Below are 22,250 nucleotides of genomic sequence, written 5' to 3'. Positions count from 1 at the left end.
TAAAGAAATATTTGCCTCCCATCCTATTAATTATCCTTCTCCAGAATAATGAAAGCATATATTGATCCTTGGAGAGAAATTCTCTTAGTTTAATAAGGATTTGTTTTGCTCTATGAAAGTATTGTTCTCATTAAATATTTTATTGTGATTTGGATAAATGGTAATGTTTTCCATATAAGACTTTGTTAGCAACTAATAAAGCACAATTTGGGTCAAGCGACAAACTTCTAATGAGAACTGCTCACAAATACATACCTTAATTCAACACAAATGCACATTTCTCAATATTTGTGCAATTTTAGTCCAACAGAATTTTCAGTGCAATAGAATGAAGAAAACTGGCAGGTGGTATTGAAAACATGCAGGGTATGAAAATATCATTCATTTTCATATACACTGAAAAGGACTACGACAGCTGGTTTGGAAGAAGTGTCTCTGAGTAGAATTTCTTCCCTCTGAACATCCATTAACTTCATATATATGTGTTCTTTTCTGCAGATGGCTGTTTCTCCTCTGCCTTTATAAATTTATTTTTTATAATTTTCATCAAGAATCACTCTCTTAAGGATATTTTCTCTTTGCCTTGTGTTTTCCTCTGGAATTGTATATAGTCAGGTTTATACCTGGATTCACTTATTTCAATTTTCTTTTTTAATCTTGATATTTTAGAAAACAATAATTGTGTGATATTACTCCCAGACACCCATTTGATGAATGTCCTTCCTTCCGTTCTTCCTTCCTTGGTACTGGGGTTGAACCCAGGGGCACTTTACCACTGAGCTACTTCCCCAGCCCTTTTTTATTTATTTATTTTGAAACAGGTCTTGCTGAACTGCCCAGGCCAACCTTGAATTTGTGATCCTCCCACCTCAGCCTCCCAAGTAGCTGGAATTACAGGTGTGCAAAACTACACCTGGCTGATTAAATATTTTCCAGTTTTCAGATATTACCGTATCTTAGAAGCAAAGACTTGGGGATCCCCTTTTTTTGCCACCTGACATAGCAATCTGTGAATATTAGTTAATCTATAATAAATGATTTGCCATCTGGCTTCATGGTTTATTCAAAATTTTTGGAGCACCTCTTATATGCCACACACATTTTTAGATGACATTTTGTTTCTTTGCTTTCTCACTAATGAAATTAATGAGGAAATAAGCAAGCTGAATGACTAATCTGGGCTTTATTTGCTAGTAATTCGAACCTAAAGAGAATCCAAGGAGGGAGTGTGTGGAGAATAAAAGATGATTTGCAACCCTAGAACTTCCAGAGCTGAAAGGACCTCAGGACCTGCCAGTGGTCAGTTTGCCCGCGCCTTTTGTTTTAAACAAAGACACCCAAGTCTCTGCGTAATCAGTTTACATGTGTCCCACCTCACCCAGTTGCTTCCACTTGCCCAAAGTCAATAGCTCTGTGATCTTTAAATTATGAGTCCCCAGTTATCTCCCTATTAGCATCTCAGCAAAACAGCTTCCCTGGATAATAGCCCCTGATTTTAAAGGCAGAAATCATGTAAATAAATGTCTTCTAATTGTACACTTTGGGAGGCTTAAAAGTTTAGCACAAGTATTTCTTATTAAATAAGAATTGTCATCTCTATGACATGACTAAATTAATAACACTAACCTTTACTGTGCTCTTAGAGCCAGGCACTGTGCTAAACCTGATACAAAGACCACCTTCCTATTTCACACTGCAGGCCTGTGTTTATTCTCAGTACACAGCTGAGGAAACTGAGGCTTTGGGAGGCTATTCAAACAGCCTGTAGTTACCCAATTAGTAAGTAGAACCAGAATCACACCCTGATTTCTCTATGCTTTGGAATCTACAAGTCCACATTCTGGACAGAATTTCACCAGCTCTCTGGTGTGCAGGTTAACCCCTTGGTGAGTACCACTGTTTGAATTCTATATTGACACATCACACATCTAAACAATAGGACTCTGGCTAAAAGGCAAGTAAATTTTCTGGCTACAGTCACATTGCATGCTAAAATCCCAGGCCTTAAGTTTACCCCTCTACTGAGTCAATTCTACAAACGGCTGTGCATCTTCCTCACTTCTCACAGAGGGAGAGCTTGCCTGCCTGCAGGGCAACACCCACCTGCACACCTGCACACGCAGACACGAGGATGCTGCTGGAAAGGCACCGCCATCCTTTGTTCAGTGGGTCAAGTCCACTTTGGTATCATATTTTTCCGTATTAAATATTTATTTTTCAATGCAATATGGGTCACAGATGACTCAGAATTTTACTAAAAATTGCACACTTGTCATTTGGTCAGTGCACTTAATCTCCAAAACAAGAGGACTGTTGAGGCCAACACACACAGGTTGCCTGGTCTCTGAAGCCCCCACTTTCCCTGAGGGCTGCTGTGTCAATGCAGGAGGCGAAAGGTCCCTGCCTGGTCAAAAGAGGGCTGAGTCCTGCCGTGGTGGAAAGGAAAATCAAACTGTTCTTTCTGCTCTAAGAATCCACTACGCAACCCCAGGACGAAACTTCTGTTGGGATGAAAATACCAATGTACACACACAGACATCAATCGAAGAGAGTCATTGGGCTCTACAGTTGAAAGTCCAAGTTCTAAATCTGGAGGCAGGAGATCTGGGTATCAGTCTTAATTCTGCCCCTTCATAGCAGGGTGGCCTTGGACAACCTAACTTCTCTGAGCCTCCATGTGTCCGGCTGTAAAGTGGGGCAACAGCCATAACTACCTTAGAGAGCTAATGTGAGGATTAAGAGAGAATATACATAAACCCCCAGTGCCTGGCCCATAAGAAGTGTTCAGAGGACATTTTTGTTCCTCTTCCTCTTCATTGTCATCGTTATGTGCTGTCGAGACCACCAGGGCTAAGTGACCTCCAGAGCACCCATACCAGGAGAAACACACCAAGCAGATCGCCTGCTGCCGCCAAAGCACAATGGAAGCTACCTCTGATTTTTAACTAGTTGTCAGAAATTGATTCTAGCCCGGAAAAACAAAAACAAAAACAAAACAAACATGAGGTCGGAACTTTCTTAGGCCTACGTATTGCCAGTGAGTGTAAACCTGGGACATTTTCCATTGTGTATATATACCACAGTTTCTTTATCCCTTCATCTGTTGAAGGGCATCTAGGTTGGTTCCACAATCTAGCTCTTGTGACTTGAGCTACTATGAACATTGATGTGGCTGCATCACTGTAGTATGCTGATTTTAAGTCCTTTGGGTATAAACGGAGGAGTAGGATAGCTGGTCAAAAGGTGGGTCCATTCCAAGTCGTCTGAGGAATCTCCACATTGCCTTCCAGAGTGGCTGCACCAATTTGCAACTCCACCAGCAATGTATGAGTGTGTCTTTTTCCCCACATCCTCTCCAACACTTATTATTGCTTGTGTTCCTGATAACAGCCATTCTGATTGGAGTTAGATGAAATCTTAGGGTGGTTTTGATTTGCATTTCTCTTAATTACTAGGGATGATGAGCACTTTTTCATATATTTATTGATCACCTGCATATCTTCTTCTGTGAAGTATCTACCCAGTTTCTTAGCCCATTCATTGATTGGGTTCTTTGTATTTTTGGTGTAAAGTTTTTTAAGTTCATATTAGTCAGCTATAAAGAAGAATAAAATTATGGCATTTGCTGGTAAATGAACAGAGTTGGAGAATATCATGCTAAGTGAAATAAGCCAAGCCCCCAAAACCAAAGGCCATATGTATTCTCTGATGATACATAATGGGGGTGGGGGAGTGGGGGTGTTGAGAGGGCAGGGCAAGAGAAGAATGGAGGAACTTTGGCCTGTGTAGAGGGAAATGGGGTGGGAGGGGGTGGGGGAAGGAAAGACAGTGGACTGAGAGACATTATTACCCTATGTACATGTATGATTACATGAATGGTGTACAACCATAGAAATAAAAAGTTGTACCCCATTTATGTACAATAAATCAAAATACAGTTTGTAAAAGTAAAAAATAAAGACTAAATTAAAAAAAAGAATGTGAAGGGGCTACTGGGTGGTAACTGTAGGCAGATGTAAATGACTAAAAGGAAAAATGTCATTGGGGATATAGCCTTGGTCTCTTTCTGTACCTGACTCCTCTCTCTCTCTCCCTCTCTCCCCCGTGCCTTCTCTCTCTCTCTCTCTCTCTCTCTCTCTCTCTCTCTCTCTCTGATTCCAAAATGCCAAGAGCTTAGCAGCTCTCCTCTGCCACACCTTTCCACCATGTTGCTCCTTTCCATCTTTGTCCCAGAGTGATGGAATTGACTGACATGGACTGAACCTCTGAAACCATGAGCCCAAAATAAACAATTTTTTTCTTTAAAAAAAAAAAAAACAAAAAAACAACCCTGTGACATTTGTCTGCGTTGCTGGGCATATATTGTTCAGAGAGAGAATGAAAGGGAAGAGGGTAAAGAGAGGAATAACAATTTGACAACTAATATATATATTTGCAAGAAGAGACAAATAATTGGGAGAAAAGACTATAAGGAGGAGGAGGAGGAAGAGAAGAGGAGGAGGGAAAGCAGGTCAGGATCTTTGTTGGAGCTACTCAGTGGAATTTTAGGTCCCCCTAAATGCTAAAACCAACCTGGAAAACAGGGCCCCCCAGAGGGCCTTCCTGAGAAATAATGTGCACAACGAAAGATTTGAAATTAGGAAGGTAGACTGGAAAATTCTGGAATTGATCCCTTACTCTCACACTGACCAACAGTAGTTTACTCTCTGAATTTTGATTTCCTCATTTGTAAACTTATGGGGGACATTAACCTGCTTCATCTAATCCAAAGATTAAACAGAAAACAAATACAAATGCCTTTTATGTAGTAGGCCATTAGTTAATCTTAGCTCTTCTCTACCTTCACTGCCCCCAAAATGCTGTGTGGACAGATTGAAGAAGTCACTAATGGAAAGATTACTTCAGACCACAAAGGGTGAACCAGTGGAAAAATGTCTCACTGCTCACACCATGCTTATTTTCTATGTAAATGGTGACGAATCTTCCATTGCAATAGCTTGAAAGCACATATAAAGATGTTAACAAAGGAACACTTGGGTTGGCACACAAAGTATTGCAGAACCCAGAAAGCCAGTCACCTCTGGGTGACAGTCCAGGTATTTAAGCAGTTAGCTTGTTAACAGGGACTTACCTCCTCTGCTTGGTTGAGCTTCAGGGAAAATTCTGGGCCTTGCTCAGTGTTTAGTGAGTCTGGTGCCAGAATTTGTACCATGGAACTATCACAGGTGCTTATTTTCTCATCTGCCCCCTACAAAGAAAAGAATCAGATATCCAGGAAAGGACTTTCCCTGCTGCCAGAGCAGTCTTCCTTGCCTGCTCATTTGCAGACTAACTCCTTGCAAAAATGTCTGAGAAGTCAGGTGTATTTTTTAAAAAAAGTTTCATTTGGAGGAAAAAAAAATCAATTTTCTCTGGTTTGTCTTATTTGTATGACTTAAATTCTCAAAAACTCTCTTCTTAATGAGCATATAGGGGATCCTCAGAATTAAATACTTAAGTAGATTACTCTGAGTTTAAATGAGATTCTATGATAGGGGCTACATTTCAATAATGGGAGAAAAGATGAACTTATTAGATATAAAAATAACTATTGAGACATTTTATGAAAAATATAACTAAAGTTCTTGTCTCATTCCTAACAATGAATTCTTTTTTTTTCTTTTTTTTTTTTTTCCCTGTTACCAGGGATTGAACCCAGGGGTGCTTAATCACTGAGCCACATCCCGAATCCTTTTCAAAAAATATTTTTTTTTTTTTAGAGACAGGGTCTTACTGAGTTGCTAAGTGCCTTGCTAATCTGCTGAGGCTGGCTTTGAACTTGCAATCCTCCTGCCTCAGCCTCCTGAGTTGCTAGGATTACAGGTGTGCGCCACTGCGCCTGGCCCTAACAATGAATTCTAATTGTACCTACTGTTGAAATGTAAAGCTATACCATAAAAATTCTAGGGAGGGGGAGGGCTTTTAAAGCATGACAACAACTAAAAAGAATGTTAGTAGAGCATTAAAAAATAGAATAATGTGCACCACAGAAGACATATAATCTAAATTAAAGAATAAACTGGGATAAAGTGTTATGTTCTTAATATGTTAATTAATCTTATAAATCAGTAAGTTAAACATCAATTCCTACAGAGAAAAAAGGGCAAAATGGTATGTACTAGCAATTCATAAAAGAATTACAAAAGCCGACAGACATCTAAAAGGAGATAACATTGTTTACGATATAAATTCGGTTTAAACACTGGTTAAAGGATTAGGCGGTTCCATGCATTCTTGGTGTGAATAAAGCTGGCAATCTTTCTGGAGGGCAGTTTGGTGATGTGTGTCACACTTTAAATGGAAATATTTAATTCCCCAATCCCACTTCTAAAGTTAAACAAGGCTAAACTGTGGGAAAATGATGTGTACAAAAATAATTAACATAGTGTGGCAAGAAGTGATAGATGCTGTAATTGACCAATCTGACTGGCCCCTTTACAAATGGAGTGATGTTGGACGAGGTAATGGGGACTCTAGAAACCTAACTCCTTGGTTTTCAAGGTGGGAATGAAGCCCACTTCACTCAAGTTAAGCAAGATGATGCATTTAAAGTATTTAGTAGACTCTAAAAAATTATTAGCTCTTCTTCAGCTACTTCTCCTGGAGCCAATAACCGTTATCAGAAACCAAGAACTGAACCAAAAACTAAAGGCAAAACTTAGATAAAACTGGAAAGGTAGGTAGGGATCATGAAAAACCTGGCATGTCAATGAGTTTGCATCTTACTTAATTGAAAATCAGAATCCATGAAGGATATTAAGATTGGATTTAGTGTGATAGGTTTTAGGAAAAGTCATCTGTTAGTATTGTATAAGATGGACCAGAAAAAAATAAGTGGAGGTTGTAAAACCAATTAGAAGGCTACTCCAACAGTCCAGAGGAGAAATAAAATTGCCTTACACAAGATGCTGAAACAAAGAAAGGGAGGAGAGGGATTTGAAGATCAAGTGGCTTTCACTTGGGCACTGACTGGATAGGAAAGATGAGAATGAGGTCCCTAAGGTGACTCTGGACTCTGATGCTTATTCACCTCAGACTGAGAGAACAGTGGGTGTCACGAGAGGCTGTGGGAAATCAGGAGGAAAAGCAAACTCTGAAATCCATTTGGTCTAATGGATTTGAGGTGAAGAACATTCATCCAAAATGAGAAGTTTGTCAGGAAGGTAGACACATGGAACAGATTTAAGATAAAATCCACGACTGGAGATTGGAGGTGGGAACCACTGGCACAGAGATGCCAGCACAGCTCTGGGAGGAGATGAAATCACCAGGAGAGAAAACAGAGGGCAGGAAGAGGAGGAGCATTCAGGGAATGCCCATCATCACAGACAGAAGAGAGGGCAAGGAAGGAGACAGAGGAGGGGCTGCAGCTGGAAGAGACAGGAAGTGCAGAATTAGGAAAGTCAGAGGAAGACTGACTTCAAGGAGGAGGAGGTGGCGCAGAATGTCCCGCTCTGGAAAGATCAATAAGGATGAGGGCTAACAAGAGGATTAAATGTGGCATTCTGGAAGTGGATCACGACAGCTTAAACACAGCCAGAGGTGGAAACAAGATGACAAAGGGGCCCAAGGAGCACCAAGGAATATGAAAGAGGAAGTAGAGTGACTGATGTGAGAAGCAGGATTAAGACATTCAATGAACTGAAGTACCACAGTAGGCCATGCACAGGACTTACACCCAAAGAACAGAACTGCAGGCGTACGTATAAAGATGTGGTAAGCCACAAGTGAGGTCCAGCAAGCTAGGGGCAGCAAAGGAGAGGACCAGCAATTTCTCTCAGGAGGCTCTTAGGAGGTGCCATGGAGGAGGCAGAAGTTGAGAGGGCTCTTTGGGATGGGGAGGACATCTACAGGCAGACATGGAGGAAGGGCAGGCCAGGGACACCACACAAAGAGCCACTCGAGAGCCAGGTTGGGTGCTGGGATGATCAGTTTGTTGGGGGGCAGCGGGGTCAAGTGGGAATCCACCAAGAGGCAGAAACTGAAGATTCAGGTGTAAGCAGAACATGGTGCCAGTGATTAGTGAAGGGCTGGGGTGGGAGCTGGGGGAGGGGCAGGCCCTAGCAGGAGGCAGGAGGTGGTGATGATGACGATTCAGTAGCAGACGTGCTTCAGGAGCAAAGGCATCGCTTTCAGATCAGGTTATGATGGTTTTCCTAAGAGAGGACGTTGTCTTTTATTTTGAAAGATGGGAGAAGATTCCGAATGTCATAAGGAGAAAAAAGACTTACTGCGTTAATTTATCTTACATTAGTTTTTTTAAAGGGATTATGGAAAGAGTCCCCCCTCACCCTCCCCTGACACACACACACACATTTTAACTACTCCCAAAAGAGAGGCATGTTAAATGCTTTGGTGAAACAATGTGATTAGATGATTTTTGAAATTACTTTTTCCTCAGAAAAAGTACTCTTACTATCTGTTGAGTGAACAACAGAAATGAAAAAAAATTAGCAGGTATTTACTAAGTTGCTTTGCATTTGTGCAGAGGCAATGATGAGAAGCTTTCAAACATTCACAACAGCCAAGATGAGGAACCAACTTAGGAGTCCATTGATGAATGAATGGATAAAGAAAATGTGGTCTATGTACACTACAGAATACGATTCAGCCTTAACAATGAAAAAAAAAAAATCCTGCCATTTGCAATAACACAGATGGCCCTGGACAACCATATATTAAATGCAATAAGCCCGCACAGAAAGCTAAATACCACACGATTTCACTTACACTTGGAATCTAAAAAACTTGAAGCAGAGGGTAGAATTGTGGTTTACCAAGGACTGTGGTGAGGGACTGGGAGAGATTGATCAAAGGATACAAAATTTCAGTTAGATAGGAGGAATAAGTCAAGAGGCATTACCATACAAAATGACTACAGTGAATGACAATGTTTCGTACGTATACCTGCAAACTACCTAAGGAATAGATGTTAAGTGTTCTTATGCACACACGCACAATGATAAAATGATAAATATGCAAGTTAATGCATATGATAATTAGCTTAGTCATTCCACACTGTACATGTATTTCGAAGCATCATGCTATACACCATAAATACATGCAATTTTCATTTGTCAACAATGACCAAAAAATGCAGCCCAGTTCTAAGCATTCTTTCAAACAGAAATTCTTTTCTTTGACTTACTAGCCCTTATTATAATTCCTCATATGGGACACATCTGTATTTTAAGGTTTGGAGGTGCTGACTGAAAGCAGAACAAAGGAAAGACGGGAAATGGGACACAAATTTGGCAAAAAAAAAACCCTCCCCGTTCCCATGCCCCACCTCTAGACCCGATAGGCCCAGAATTACCGGAACGATGGTTGCAGAGGAGGAAGATGCTCCATCTTCCTCCAAGGCTGGGTCATGCTTCCAGAGTAAGGACCAAGACCTCGAAGACGGCTCCACGTTCTTATGTCCATTCTAGGACAGTGAGGAATTGGTTAGCAGAGGGAAGGAAGGCCTCAACCTTCTAACCAGCACCCTCCTTGGTTCTCTCACACAAGGTTCAACTTGCTGGGCACTTTGACATTAGGCCTTGATTCTACCCCTCCCCCATATTCCATTGACATATTCTGCTAAGTAAGTCATATTTCAAATGTGGTTTGAAATATGTCACACAAAAGGTATCTTTCAAACAGCACTTAGGAATTTAATTTGTGTTGGTAAATGTGACCTTAAATGCTGTCTTTAAAATAACAGTCCAATGAGTATTTTAAAAAGCTTAAAATCAGGGCTGGGGTTGTGGCTCAGTGGCAGAGCACTTGCCTAACATGTGAGGCACTGGGTTTGATTCTCAGCACCACATATAAATAAATGAATAAAATAAAGGTCCATCAACATCTAAAAAATATTAAAAAAAAAAAAAAGCTTAAAATCACTAATCATCAGAGAAATGCAAACTAAAACTATAAGGAGGGGCTGGGAGTGTGGTTCTTATCTAGCATGAATGAAGCCCTGGGTTTGATTCCCAGCACCACTAAATAATACAGTGAAATATAATTTCATACCTATTAGAATGGTGTTTATAAAAAAAGGAAAAATAATAAGTGTTGGCGAGGATGTAGAGGAAAGGGAACTCAAAATACAGTTGGGGGATTTTTTAGGGAGAGCAGTATACAGGTTCCTCAAAAAATTAAAATAAAGCCTATGATCCAGCAATCCCACTATTGGGTATATATTCAAAGGATGAAATCAATACATCAGAGATGTCTGCGCTTCTGTGCTTATTGCAGCATTATTCATAATGGCCAAGATGTGGAATCAACCTGAGTGTCTATCAATGGACTAATGGACAGAGAAAATGTTATATATGGAATACTACTCAGCCATAAACAGAAGCAAATCTTATCACCTGTGACAACATGGATGAACTAAGGGACATTTTATTAAATGAAATAAATAAGCCAGGTACAGAAAGACAAAGACTGAAGGATCTTGCTTATAAGTGAAGTGTAAAAAAGTTGAACTTAGAGAAAGAGAGAGTAGAATGGTTATTTATCAGGGTGGAGGGGACCGAGGGGCACTGGGGAGATGTTGGTCAAAGGACGAAATATTTCAGTTAGGAAGAATAAGATCCAGAGACAAATCGTGTGCCATGTTGACCTCAGTCAATCACAATATATTACATACTTGAAAATTGCTTAGATTTTTAAATGTTCTCCCACAAAAAGAAAATGGTACGTACATCCATTACATGGATTTAGCCATTCCATAGCACCATGTTATACACCATAAACACATATATATATGAGCTGAAGCAAATACGTGCCTGAAATTAAATCATACTAAAGAGTCCTCTGTTTTTGTCCCTGGCCCTGCCTCCATTCTGATGGTTCTCTCTGTCACATGGGGCATAATCAGATTGTAAAGTTGTCAGTGGTCAGAGGACATGGTAAACCTACATTCTTCTTTATTCTGACCCTCAGATGCACTGAGGCCTAGGCACACTCTAGGACAAGAGGTCTGTTCTACATAACAACGGAGCTATAATACGATCTATAAAACAAGCATAAAAAAATGTCTAGTGGTCACATCTAAGACATAAAAAGTAAGTAGGGGCTGAGGTTGAGGCTCAGTAGTAGAGCACTCGCCTAGCATGCGTGAGGCACTGGGTTTGATTCTCAGCACTACATAAAAAAATATTTTGTGTCCACCAACAGCCAAAAAAAAATTTTTTTAAATTTTAAGTAGCTGCAATTTTTTTCCTTCAGCTTAAAAACTTCAGTTTTTAAATTATGAAATGGAAATGGTATCAGGAAGTTCAAGTGTGAATGTCTCTTTCAACTAGTTGTAATGAAGTAGTTGTATTAGTTGCTAACATAACACGCATCCTTGACAACTACTGTTTTAGCCCCCAAAAGTAATTTAAATATGGAAAAATAAAGTTGTAAAAAAAAAATCACACAGGAGTGCCAACCAAACAGCATATTCTCAAAACTTCAGAGAAAATACTCAGAAGTCAGGACATGAGCGAGGACTTCATCTTCTCCCTCTGCCAACAACTGCATCTGAATCACATTTATCTCACTTGTACACAGTGAAGTAGGTTTCAATGTACTTCATGCTAATAACATGAGAACTACTTCAATCGTACTTTAAAAATATCAATATTTTAAAAATCAACATTCATCTTAAGATCTTTTCTCTTACTTCTTTAGAGATTTGGTTCTAACGAACTTTAATGAGAAAATCATTTTCCTTACTTCACTCTTCAGGGAGCTTTCCTCAGCCTCTTCCTTGACGGCTGGCAAGAAAGACATGGAGCCTGGTCTGTCCAGCTGAAAGGGGCACAGCACAAGGACACCTGCAGTCAGGTTGCAGATCAACGTCGCCAGGATCCTGGCCTGGCTGCATTTTTCTGTAGCTAATTTTTTACTCACTTTATCCAAGATGCCCACCCACACGAGCAGCTCTGGGCTCTGCACCTTTCTGCTCATCCAGCCTGAGAGGTTGGCCCGGTCCAGTGGTGGTTCCCTTTCATTTGCATTGCCTCCTGTGGCCCCTCTCCAAACAACTGAAGAGTGTTATTCACTGATGTGGATTGGGAGAGGGCTGAGAGAAGTGCTGGCCCATTTTTGAGTCTGCAATAGGTTGACTATTCCATAGGATGACACTTCAAAGGCAGCTCCCCACCCACCTGCCCGTGGAATTTCATAAGCACGTTCTTAAATAACTCAGGCTAAGAATTCTGGGTTGAGCCCAGAACAGTCACACCCTGAGGATTTATGCTCACTAGTAAACAACCTCAAGTGGAGTATTTCCACTTTAAAAAATTCCTTTACTATGGGCTATAGACAGAAAGACTATTCACCAGAGGTTATTCAGGTGAAAAATATTATCCATTTAACTCTTGTGGAACATGGGACAAGTATTAACGTAAAGGTGTACCTACCTTCCACTCAGACACATCCATCTCAGCGGCTCCACCCTCTTCTGATGCTCTGGCTGACGGCACGTCTCCTTCTCCTTCTTGCTGTTCTTCCTTCAAATGCTGGTGAAGGTTTAGTACAGCAGCCTTCAAGTTCACCAACAGGTCTTCTTTTTTCTGGTTTAAGTGCAGAATCTGCTGTTCCAAACTTTTGATGTCTCCCTGTATAGAAAGAATATCTGCATTGTTTAGAAGTCTGAAGTCTTTGGATGTGCAGAGGAGCCAGGAGGAGCCAGCTCCCTTTAGTAAAAGAGATGATGGTTCTAGGCTGTTTGGTTGGAAAAGCCAGGAGAGTCTCTCTGGTACAGTATAGTTCCTCCCTAGTCTGGCTGCATTTCCAAAGGATGTGAGTCGGTTACCTTAGGTCCTCTGTAGACCTTGTAAATCAGAATATCTGAAGGTGGAGCCAAAACATGGAAACGTGCAACAGGCTCTATGGGTGACTGTGCAGAGCAGCTGGGGTGGAGAGCCACCACCCTAGTGTCTAACAACAGGATTGGTGGACTCAGAATACACAGGGCCAGGACACAGAAGTGTCTTCTGCCTACTTCCCATTTTGTCAACATGGCATATTACAAATGCATGTTCTTAGGAGACCTGTTCTCATGTCTGCCCCAGAGATTCTTAAGCAGACTAACATTTGGGAATGGTTGAGTGAAAACAGACTTAGAAATCTCATTCTTTTATTATTGCCTTTGAAGACTTCTTCAGTATTACTAAATCATTTCTTCTTTCCACATTCAAGCTTACTTTCAAATGGGAATAAATAAATAGTTACCTTGCAGTACAACTTACTATGGGAATGATAGAGAGATGAGTCCAAATTTCATGTTATTTTTAACAACTGTTTTGATAATTTTTTTGATACATGGTAGATATGCAAATGCCCACTGTCTACAAGGATTACAGAATTATAGAATCCTAGATTTGGAATGAATAGCATGTGCTGTCTAGGTTAGCAACCTCCTCTCTAGCACCTAAGAGTCATTCAACCTGTATCTGAGCTCCTGCGATGAGTGCTGGTCAGAAAGTAGTCTGTTCTTTTTAGGAAACTTTCATGTGTTCAAAATTTGTTTTAGACTGGGAGGTATAGCTGGGTGATACAGCATTTGCTTAGCATGTACCAGGCCTTGGGTTCAATCCCAAGCACTGTCAAAAGAAATACATATAAAATAAAGTTGTTTCTAATATATTCATTAACCCCCCCCTTTTATTATAGACCTAAAAGTTGCATGTCTTTTACCTACTAGTAAGTTCTGAAGTTCAGAGAAAGAAGGTGAAGTTTCTTTTTCTTTTTTAAAATATTTTTTTAGATGTTGACAGACCTTTATTTTATTCATTTAGTTATATGTGGTGCTGAGAATCGAACCCAGTGCCTCATACATGCTAGGCAAGCGCTCTGCCACTGAGCCACAACCCCATACCTGAAGGTGAAGTTTCTAAAGCTGCAGTTAGCAGAGCACAGAGCTGGGCTTCCCTATGACTCACGTGTGACTGACTGCACACATGCCTACTTCAATGTCCTGATTCCAATCGAAGTCCAAGTTCCCATGATCACTAGTGCAAATGGTAACTGTCAGAATTAAATCTGGGTTGGCTGTGGTTTGTGTTCTGTTTTCAATAAACACTAAGCTTCCAAGGTCAAGTGCCCCCCACAACAAAAGTGCTACCACAGTCTTTAAAATAACACTTGGGGAAGAGAGCAGGCTGCTCATCCTCTCCTACTGTGGAGACACAGAGGGCACTGAGCAGACAATTGCAGGTGGCGCCTGCAGACCTGTGGGGCCAGGTCCCTGAGGTGGAGATCATTTCCATAATGCTACTAAAATATTACTTGTCTTTTTTGCTGTGTTCACATTTGTCCTGATGGCACAAAAGCAATGGTGGGTAAAACTACTGTCACCTTACATGAATCAAGACAGGACATCAACTAGATCAATTAAATTCTTCACTCTGGTGGACTTACGGTAGGGGAAAAAATAAAGTGCCAGTCTCACTTAAGAACATGCATGATAAAGACTTTAATATTTTGGTGACAAAATAGGAAGTATGCCCAAAGTACTTTTGCTCTGTACCAAAGGACAATGGTTGAAGGAAAGGCTTTGTGTGAATGTTTGGCTCTGATGGTGAGTTGAACTACCACCTGCCCTCGTCACATGAAATAAAACAGCTGGGAAACTATACTCACGTACTTAAATGCTATACTTAAAGCCTCTTTTCTGAAGATATAGGTATTTTTTGTTTTTGTTTGAACCCAGGGGCACTCAACCACTGAGTCATATCCCCAGCCCTTTTTATATTTTATTTAGAGTCAGGGTCTCATTCAGTTGCTGAGGCTGGCTTTGAACTCACAATCCTCCCGACTCAGCCTCCCAAGCTCCGAGGATTACAGGCATGTGCCACCATGCCCAGTGAGATAGGTGTTTTATATTGACTACCGCCATGTGTCAACACTTGGAAGACCTGCATAATTTAGTGAAATGATATTGTCCAAATGATCAAACATTCTAAAGTATTCTAAAGTGGCACACAGTAGAAGATCCATTCAAAGTATAAGATATACCAATGGATTTTAATGTGAAAATACGGAAAGTTCATTAATGTGGCTGCAGATCCCATTTATCACTAATCTGTGAGTGACTTTCATTTGTTGGGTTGAATGCAGTTTCAAAGAATATCCACAATTATTCAAAAGGGCTGTTAAACTATTCCCTCCTTTTGCAAGTACACTGTCTTTGAAAGGTTGAATTTTCTTTATACACGTTGAACAAAATTGATATGATAGAACAGAATCTAGATGAGAATCTAGCTGTCTTCTAGTAAGCCAGACATTAATTTGCAAAAATGTAAAATGGTGTCACTTTTTTCATACTGTTTAGAGAGACATAATTATATTCATACAAACATCAGGCACGGTGGTGCACACCTATAACCCCAGAGGCTCGGGAGGCTGAGACAGGAGGATCGAGAGTTCAAAGCTAGCTTCAGCAACAGCAAGGTGCTAAGCAACTCAGTGAGACTCTGTCTCTAAATAAAATACAATATGGGGCTGGGGATGTGGCTCAGTGGCCGAGTGCTCCTGAGTTCAAGCCCTAGTATCACCCCCCATACACAAAAATGTTATTTCTATCAACATGGGTTTATGATTGCTATTTAAAAAAAAACAAATACTTTTACATTTCTGAGTTTCAATCCCTATATCCTCAGACATATAAATGAAAGCTCTTTGTAGTCCTCAAATTTTTTCATGTACACAGAAACCTGACATCTTCACACTATTGACTCTTTAACATTGAGTCTGCATCATTGATCCCGCCCCTTAATGGCTGTGTCACCTTGAACCTCTCTGTACTTTACCTTACATGTTAAGTATCTTGCCTCTGTCTCACAGCTAGTATGTGTTGTAACCTTGCTTTGTAGTACCACATTAACTGCCTGCCTGCATCAGTTGGATCACAGGACAAAAACCACAGCTCTCTATAATCATTGGCATATAATCAGGTTTTTAAATACAGAAGTACTGACTTAAAAGTAAAGACTAAAGTAATAGAGGATTTACAGGCAAACCACTGTAACTGGGCGCTCTGGACATTAGTCATTATGGCACATGGAAATACAGCCTGGCATATGAAATCTTTCACTGTAATGGTATTCAGAGTTTTATTACCTCTAAAGCCCAGCCTGCCCACACTGCCTGACCACTATCCCAAAAACTAGTTAGAGAGCCAGGTTGCCCAGATAACCAATGCCACATGAGTCACTTTGGAATCGAGAGCAAATGCAGACCAAAATGTATCATGCTGAGGCAGTGGACACTTGAAAAGCTCCCCATTAAGGAAGAGATGTGGCAGCCCCAGTCCAGTTTCTGGGGACAGAACTGCCCAGCCTATGACTTTATTATGCTTCAATAATGACATTATACATCTACTTTATGAAACAGGAATGGAAAGTAAATACACATAATAAATAGCTTTAATTTGAAAAAAGAAGTCAGACAAAATGCTATAGCACTGCAAAGGCTACTAAATACCAAGACTTAAACACTACTTATTTTTATTGAATGAACTGATGGACAAATGAATGAAAGAAACATACCTGCACTGCTGGAAGGTCCACAGCTTGGTCTGGTGACATATGTTCAAGAGAGAACTCATCTGAATAATTATTTAAGATCTGTTTCAAATTTTCTATTTCTTCATCACATTCATTAGTCTGTTTTATGACTATCTACAAAATACCCCCCCCAAGAGAAAAACTGTTGTCATCAAACTGTTGACTCCATTAATGGGCTATTTCCATTATCTATCCCCATAAGTTCCAGTCAGATGCAGAAAATATGCACTCATACAGATTTCAACAAGAAATACAGAATATTTTATATTTATAAAGAACAACGTTTGCAAAGCTGACCTGACTCTCTTGCTCTGCTGGGTGTCAGGTCACCTTGGGCGGTGCTTGGAATACAAGACTAAGTAGACCCATATTTCCTCCAAAGTATTGCCCATCTTGTGAGCTTATTCTGGGAAGCCTTATATGGCATATTAACATAAAGTTGTTAAGATTTATGAAATTATTGCTATGTCATATACGCCTTTTTAAAACATAATCCACATGGAGCTTTCTAAAAAAGATCGGTGATATTACTGATTCAGAATGGATGGGGCACAAGATTTGAGCAATGATGAATTTTCCTGGTTCACACATTTCCTCCCTGGTATCCCTCAGGACCAATCAGGTACATTTTATAAGTAAAAAGCGGAAGGTTCAAGAGCAGTCTGAGTTTACAAAACTAACCAGAACAGCACAGGGAACCTGGTGTTAAGGGAGCAGAGTTCAGAACTATTTGTGAACTAAATGTTCTGATTCAAATACGATGAAAGATAAATGAACTTCAAAACCAAGTCTAGATATTTCTCTGGTATGCTTCATTTATGAAGCAGAATATCTTTTGAAACTACAAAGTTTCTGGCTGACACATAATTCATCCTTGTATTTTCTTTAATGTTTAACCGTAATTTTAGCTGCAGGCTGGAAATGAATAACTACGTTCACGGCACACACCTGTTCCCCGTCCTCAACAGCGAACTACATCTCATTACTCCCCACAAAAGTAATCTGTCTTATTTCCCACAAGGAAGGCACCTGTAATATCTACAGTAGGAATTAAAGGAAATGTCCCATATTCTAATGGTTTTCATTATCACTGGCTTACTTAGCTTTGAAAGATATGAGGGGACATCTGATTTCCAACAACACAATAAGATGGAAAATTTTGGCAGCACAGTTTGATACCTAACTTGGCAAAAAAAAAAAAGTATCTTCCACCATCCCCTTTTCATCTTGTAAGGAAGCCGCTTTAAAGCATAGTTAAGAATTATTATTGTTTTTTCCTGTCCAAGAGACCAATAAAGCACCAAAAGATTAAAAATAATACATCAAGTTTGATATTCTTTTCCTTATACATTATTAAAAAATAGTACATTGAGTGCTATGTCTTTTTTCTCTCTGTGGGTGTTAGAAAATGACATCAGCTGACTACTAGCCAGGTCAGAGGGACTGTGTGAGGTAAGACTCAAACCAGGGAATACACTATCCCCAAACCTTAGGAGGATCAAGTGGCCGCCACAAGGTGCATGAAATTTAAGAAGGAACAAGATAGAGCACTTTCAAAGGCAGGATGCAGGATGTCTACCAAGAGGGTCTGTAGAATTCAAAGTCTTTCAGCAATTTCTCTTCTTATGAGAGTGGTTGTTGATCTAGGAATACATGCTAAAGAAAAAAGGGCATTTCTGACCAATGATGATTTCTGGCTTGAGACTGGTGATCTAACAAAATTTAAGTGGTGGGGGACACCTCTCTGGAGAGAGGTTGAAAAATGTTATCAGTTAGAAGGAAGCGATCCTTAATACTGAGAAATGACATCAATGGTTCAGAAACTCAAACTTCTGTTATATTTGCACACAAATTAACTTCTGTGCAGGTTAACTTTGCAGCTGCTCAGTAAATTATTTAACACCCTGACACCAGATTCCATGAAGACTGTAAAGTGCCTACCCTCTACCTACTCACGTGCTGGAAAGTAAAATGAGCTGATCAATAGAAATGACTGAGATGGATAGAGAGATGACCATATGATGATTGCTTTATAGGTCTGTTGGCTTGGAAGCCAAGTCTCTGGAGAGATTGCAAATACCTGGTATAGATTCAAATCTCCTCCCACAGGATTGTACCCAATAGGTTTTTAATAGGTGTAAAATGGAATTAAATAGACCAAGACTATGCTTTAATGTCTTCAACCAGAGCAAGGGCAAGAACACAGAAAAATAAACAGCCCCATTTGGGCAAGAAAATAAGATTTTATATCAAATGCCACCTCTTGATCATAATTATTTTCAATTAAAATTGAGAATAAAACCAGCTTTTGTTGAACATTTTTATCCAATAAGTTGGTTGCCATAATGAACTGCTCACCTTCAATAACTCATTTTGTTCCTGAGTCACATTTTCTAATAGTTTCACAGCTTGCAAAAGTTGATTTGTCCGCTGAAACACAGGCAGAGGTTTTGTCCCTGCCTGGGGTAGCCTCAGTTCCACTTGGTAAGACACGATCTCAGCAATGGTTTTCTTCATGGGACGTATATTTTCAAGTATGACCTTAATAACACAAGAGAAGCATGGTACATAAATGGAGTAAAAGGTCACTGCTAAGTTTAATTATTCAAAATTAAAATACTAGATACTTCAGTCTCTGTAGTTTCAATGTTTAAAACATTTCCTTAACTCAGATTGAAAAGAACCATCACATTACTTGGGATGTTAGTTGAGGGTCTCAAAAAAGAATGCTCAGGGTAAGAGCAACTTGCCAGCATTTACTTGTGCCCTTGGATGGCCCTTTGCTTCCTTCTCTCCCTCTCTTCTCTATAGGGAACTGTTGTTCAGCTTTGCATACTGCCACTAAACAGTGGGCTATCAAAGGGCAAGTACTGCATCTTACCTTCAGAGCAACTGCACAGAGCTTCCTGCATATCCCTCAAAAATGCTTTTTAATTTGAACAATATTGTCCAGAAAATTTTATAAGTCCCAGGAGTATAATTATATTTGGCTTTAATAACTGCCAAGCCATAGAATCTGGATGGATCTGCCTGCCTGCCCACCTATCTACCTACATAATTTGTAGGGGATTGAATCTCGGGTCTCATGTGTACTAGGTAAGCATCCTATTACTGAGCTATGTATCCAATCCTTTTTTATTTCACTTTGAGAGAGGGTCTCACAAAGTTGCCCAGGCTGCCCTTGAACTTGAGATTGTTTTGACTCAGCCTCTTAAGTAGCTGGATCACAGCAACTGTCACCACACTCGGCTCCTAACTAACAAATTAAGAGAGATTAGTTCCTTTACTAAATACTGTTTTGTTTTTGTTTTTTGGGGTACTGGGGATTGAACTCAGGGACGCTATTTTGTATTTCATTTAGAGGCAGGGTCTCACGGAGCTGCTAAGCACCTCGCTTTTGCTGAGGCTGGCTTTGAACTCGTCATCCTCCTGCCTCAGCCTCCCAAGCTGCTGGGATTACAGGTGTGCGCCACCATACCTGGCAGTCATTTTACTAAATACTTCATATATATCATTTCATTTGATCTTCACAACTTTCCCAAGAGGGAAGTATCCTAATCTCTGTTTCAGAGGTGCCCAGAAGTTAGAAGACCCAAGTAAATTGAGATTATAAGAGGCAGGGATGGGATTAAAACCCAGGTCTGCCTGATCCCAGAACACAAGTTTTTGATCACTAGGCTAAGGAGGAATCAAAGTCTGTCTGCTGCTTAGTGTCTCAGCTCCTGTGCTCGGGGCTCCATACACACTGTAACTGGCCAATGTGACCTCAATACTGAAATACAGATATGACAAGACACATGTCTACTCAAGTTCACAGAGCTGGGAAGCAGTGTTGTAGGGTTAGAACCCATTTTAGCTTAACTTAGGTGCTCAAGTTCTTTAGACTTAAAAGCAAACTTACCTATAAGAAAATTATCTTTACATAGGTAGCATTACAAATATGACTTAAAACATATTTGTATTCATTCGTATCTATTTCTAAACCTTATTTTTGCTATTATTCTAGCAAGATGAATACTTTTGGGGGCTGGGGGTTTAGTTTAGTGTTAGAGTGCTGCCCTAGACATCAGGAGGCCCTGAGTTCAATTACTAGGATCATTAGACAAAACAGAACAAGACTAATACTTTGTATCACATCATATTATCACATATTTTTAAACAGACATAACAAGTATTATAAGAATACTTTTAATAATCATCTATGCTTACCTCTCCATGCTTAAGATGTTCTCCAGGTGAAAAATCAAATATTTCTTTCGACAATAGGATAGTTCTGATTTTTGAAACTTTTTTCTCCATTGATTTTATTTCAGATTCAATAGCAACCACATCCTAGAATTTCAGAAACAAGAACCGACTTAGGCAATATATGCTAAAGGTCTGGGGAGATAGCTCAGTTGGTAGAGGGCTTGCCTAGCAAGCACAAGGCCCTGGGTTCAATCCCCAGCACCGCCAAAAAAAAAAAAAAAAAAGCTATAAATTAATAATGTGTAAAACACAGTTAATTGTCATTAATTCTATTCTTACATTTGACCAAAGAATGTTTGCTACTCATACCTCTTAAAAACTCACCAAATACTACAAAGATAATTTTCACTACTTTCAATAAAAATGTCATCATACTAATAGCATACTGTACTACAGTGCACTGTTGAATTAAAATAATCAGAGAGCCAATTTTCATTTGCTCATGAGAACAAAGATAACATGCATTCAAACCACTTCTTAAATAAGCTCTGTTATCTATAGACTCTTTAAATTTATCTTTGAAACTGTTTAAACACTTGAAAACAGGTGGGTTTGACATGTAAAAAATTCCACCACTTTAAGTAAAATGATAAAATTACCCTTGAAAAACTAACACACAAAGATTAGAAAACTGATCAGATTTTCTTATCAACCCCCTAACAAAATATTGCCAGGCAGAATGTCACTAAATGACTTTATAATTTACTCAGGTTAATTTAAATAATAGATCATTTGTTCAATGGTTATTGCTCCTGTCAGTGTCAATGTCCAGAACCTGGCCAAGTACCTGAAAGTGAAAATGCTACAAAAATAGGTTAAAATATGTGCTGTAAACTCTAGATACTGAAATGCACGCCACTGTAAGAGACCCTTCAAACTGACTTTTGGAGATCAGTACAGATTCATGTAGCAATAAGACGGTATGGTTAATAATGAGATTTAAAAACTTCATAAAAATAGCCTGAGGGTTTCAAATTCTAGCAGTTTGGAGTCACTCAATATAGGGAAAAGCAGAACTTGATAAGCCTGAAGCAGACAGACAGTAAATATAGTGATTGCTTTTAGTAATACCTTCAAATTATGAGAAAAAGTTAAAGTACACTGAAATTATTTTCTGTACCTACTGTTTGAGAAGGTACATAAAAATTCACCATGCATTTCACAGTAACTTCTATCAGAAGTTGCAGAAGCACTTTAAAACTGTGGACTAGGTTTCAGTAACCAAGAGTTTACTTCAATAGTGACTATTCCCTGAAGCTACATGAGTATGGTATGAGGAATGTCAGAGAGAAACACAAGGTAAATAACAGAAGGAACTGCAATGGCCTTTACCAGGTGACTTTATGTAAATATCTCATGTATTTAAGCATAAGTTACTTAAAAATTCTGTGATGGTACGTGTAGCTCAGTTGTAGA

The 22,250-nt window shown here is 39.6% G+C and overlaps 1 protein-coding gene across 4 annotated transcripts in view; it reads right to left on the bottom strand.

Annotated features, from left to right (window-relative positions):
• The window catches only part of Syne2 (spectrin repeat containing nuclear envelope protein 2), a 319,905-nt gene that overhangs the window by 100,968 nt on the left and 196,687 nt on the right, over positions 1-22,250 (bottom strand). For 3 of the 4 annotated variants that reach the window (XM_047541762.1, XM_047541761.1, XM_047541763.1), the window contains exons 59-65: positions 20,796-20,918; positions 18,945-19,127; positions 16,569-16,700; positions 12,438-12,635; positions 11,749-11,823; positions 9,356-9,466; positions 5,132-5,248 (exon numbers count right to left, since the gene is read on the bottom strand). In XM_047541762.1, the coding sequence (XP_047397718.1) occupies positions 5,132-5,248; positions 9,356-9,466; positions 11,749-11,823; positions 12,438-12,635; positions 16,569-16,700; positions 18,945-19,127; positions 20,796-20,918 (939 nt within the window). The remainder of the gene's footprint in view (positions 1-5,131; positions 5,249-9,355; positions 9,467-11,748; positions 11,824-12,437; positions 12,636-16,568; positions 16,701-18,944; positions 19,128-20,795; positions 20,919-22,250) is intronic. The other variant, XM_047541765.1, reaches the window with a different exon arrangement.

The sequence above is a fragment of the Sciurus carolinensis genome, chromosome 2, assembly GCF_902686445.1.
Source record: "Sciurus carolinensis chromosome 2, mSciCar1.2, whole genome shotgun sequence".
NCBI lineage: Eukaryota > Metazoa > Chordata > Mammalia > Rodentia > Sciuridae > Sciurus > Sciurus carolinensis.
This window is presented reverse-complemented; position numbering and strand designations above follow the sequence as displayed.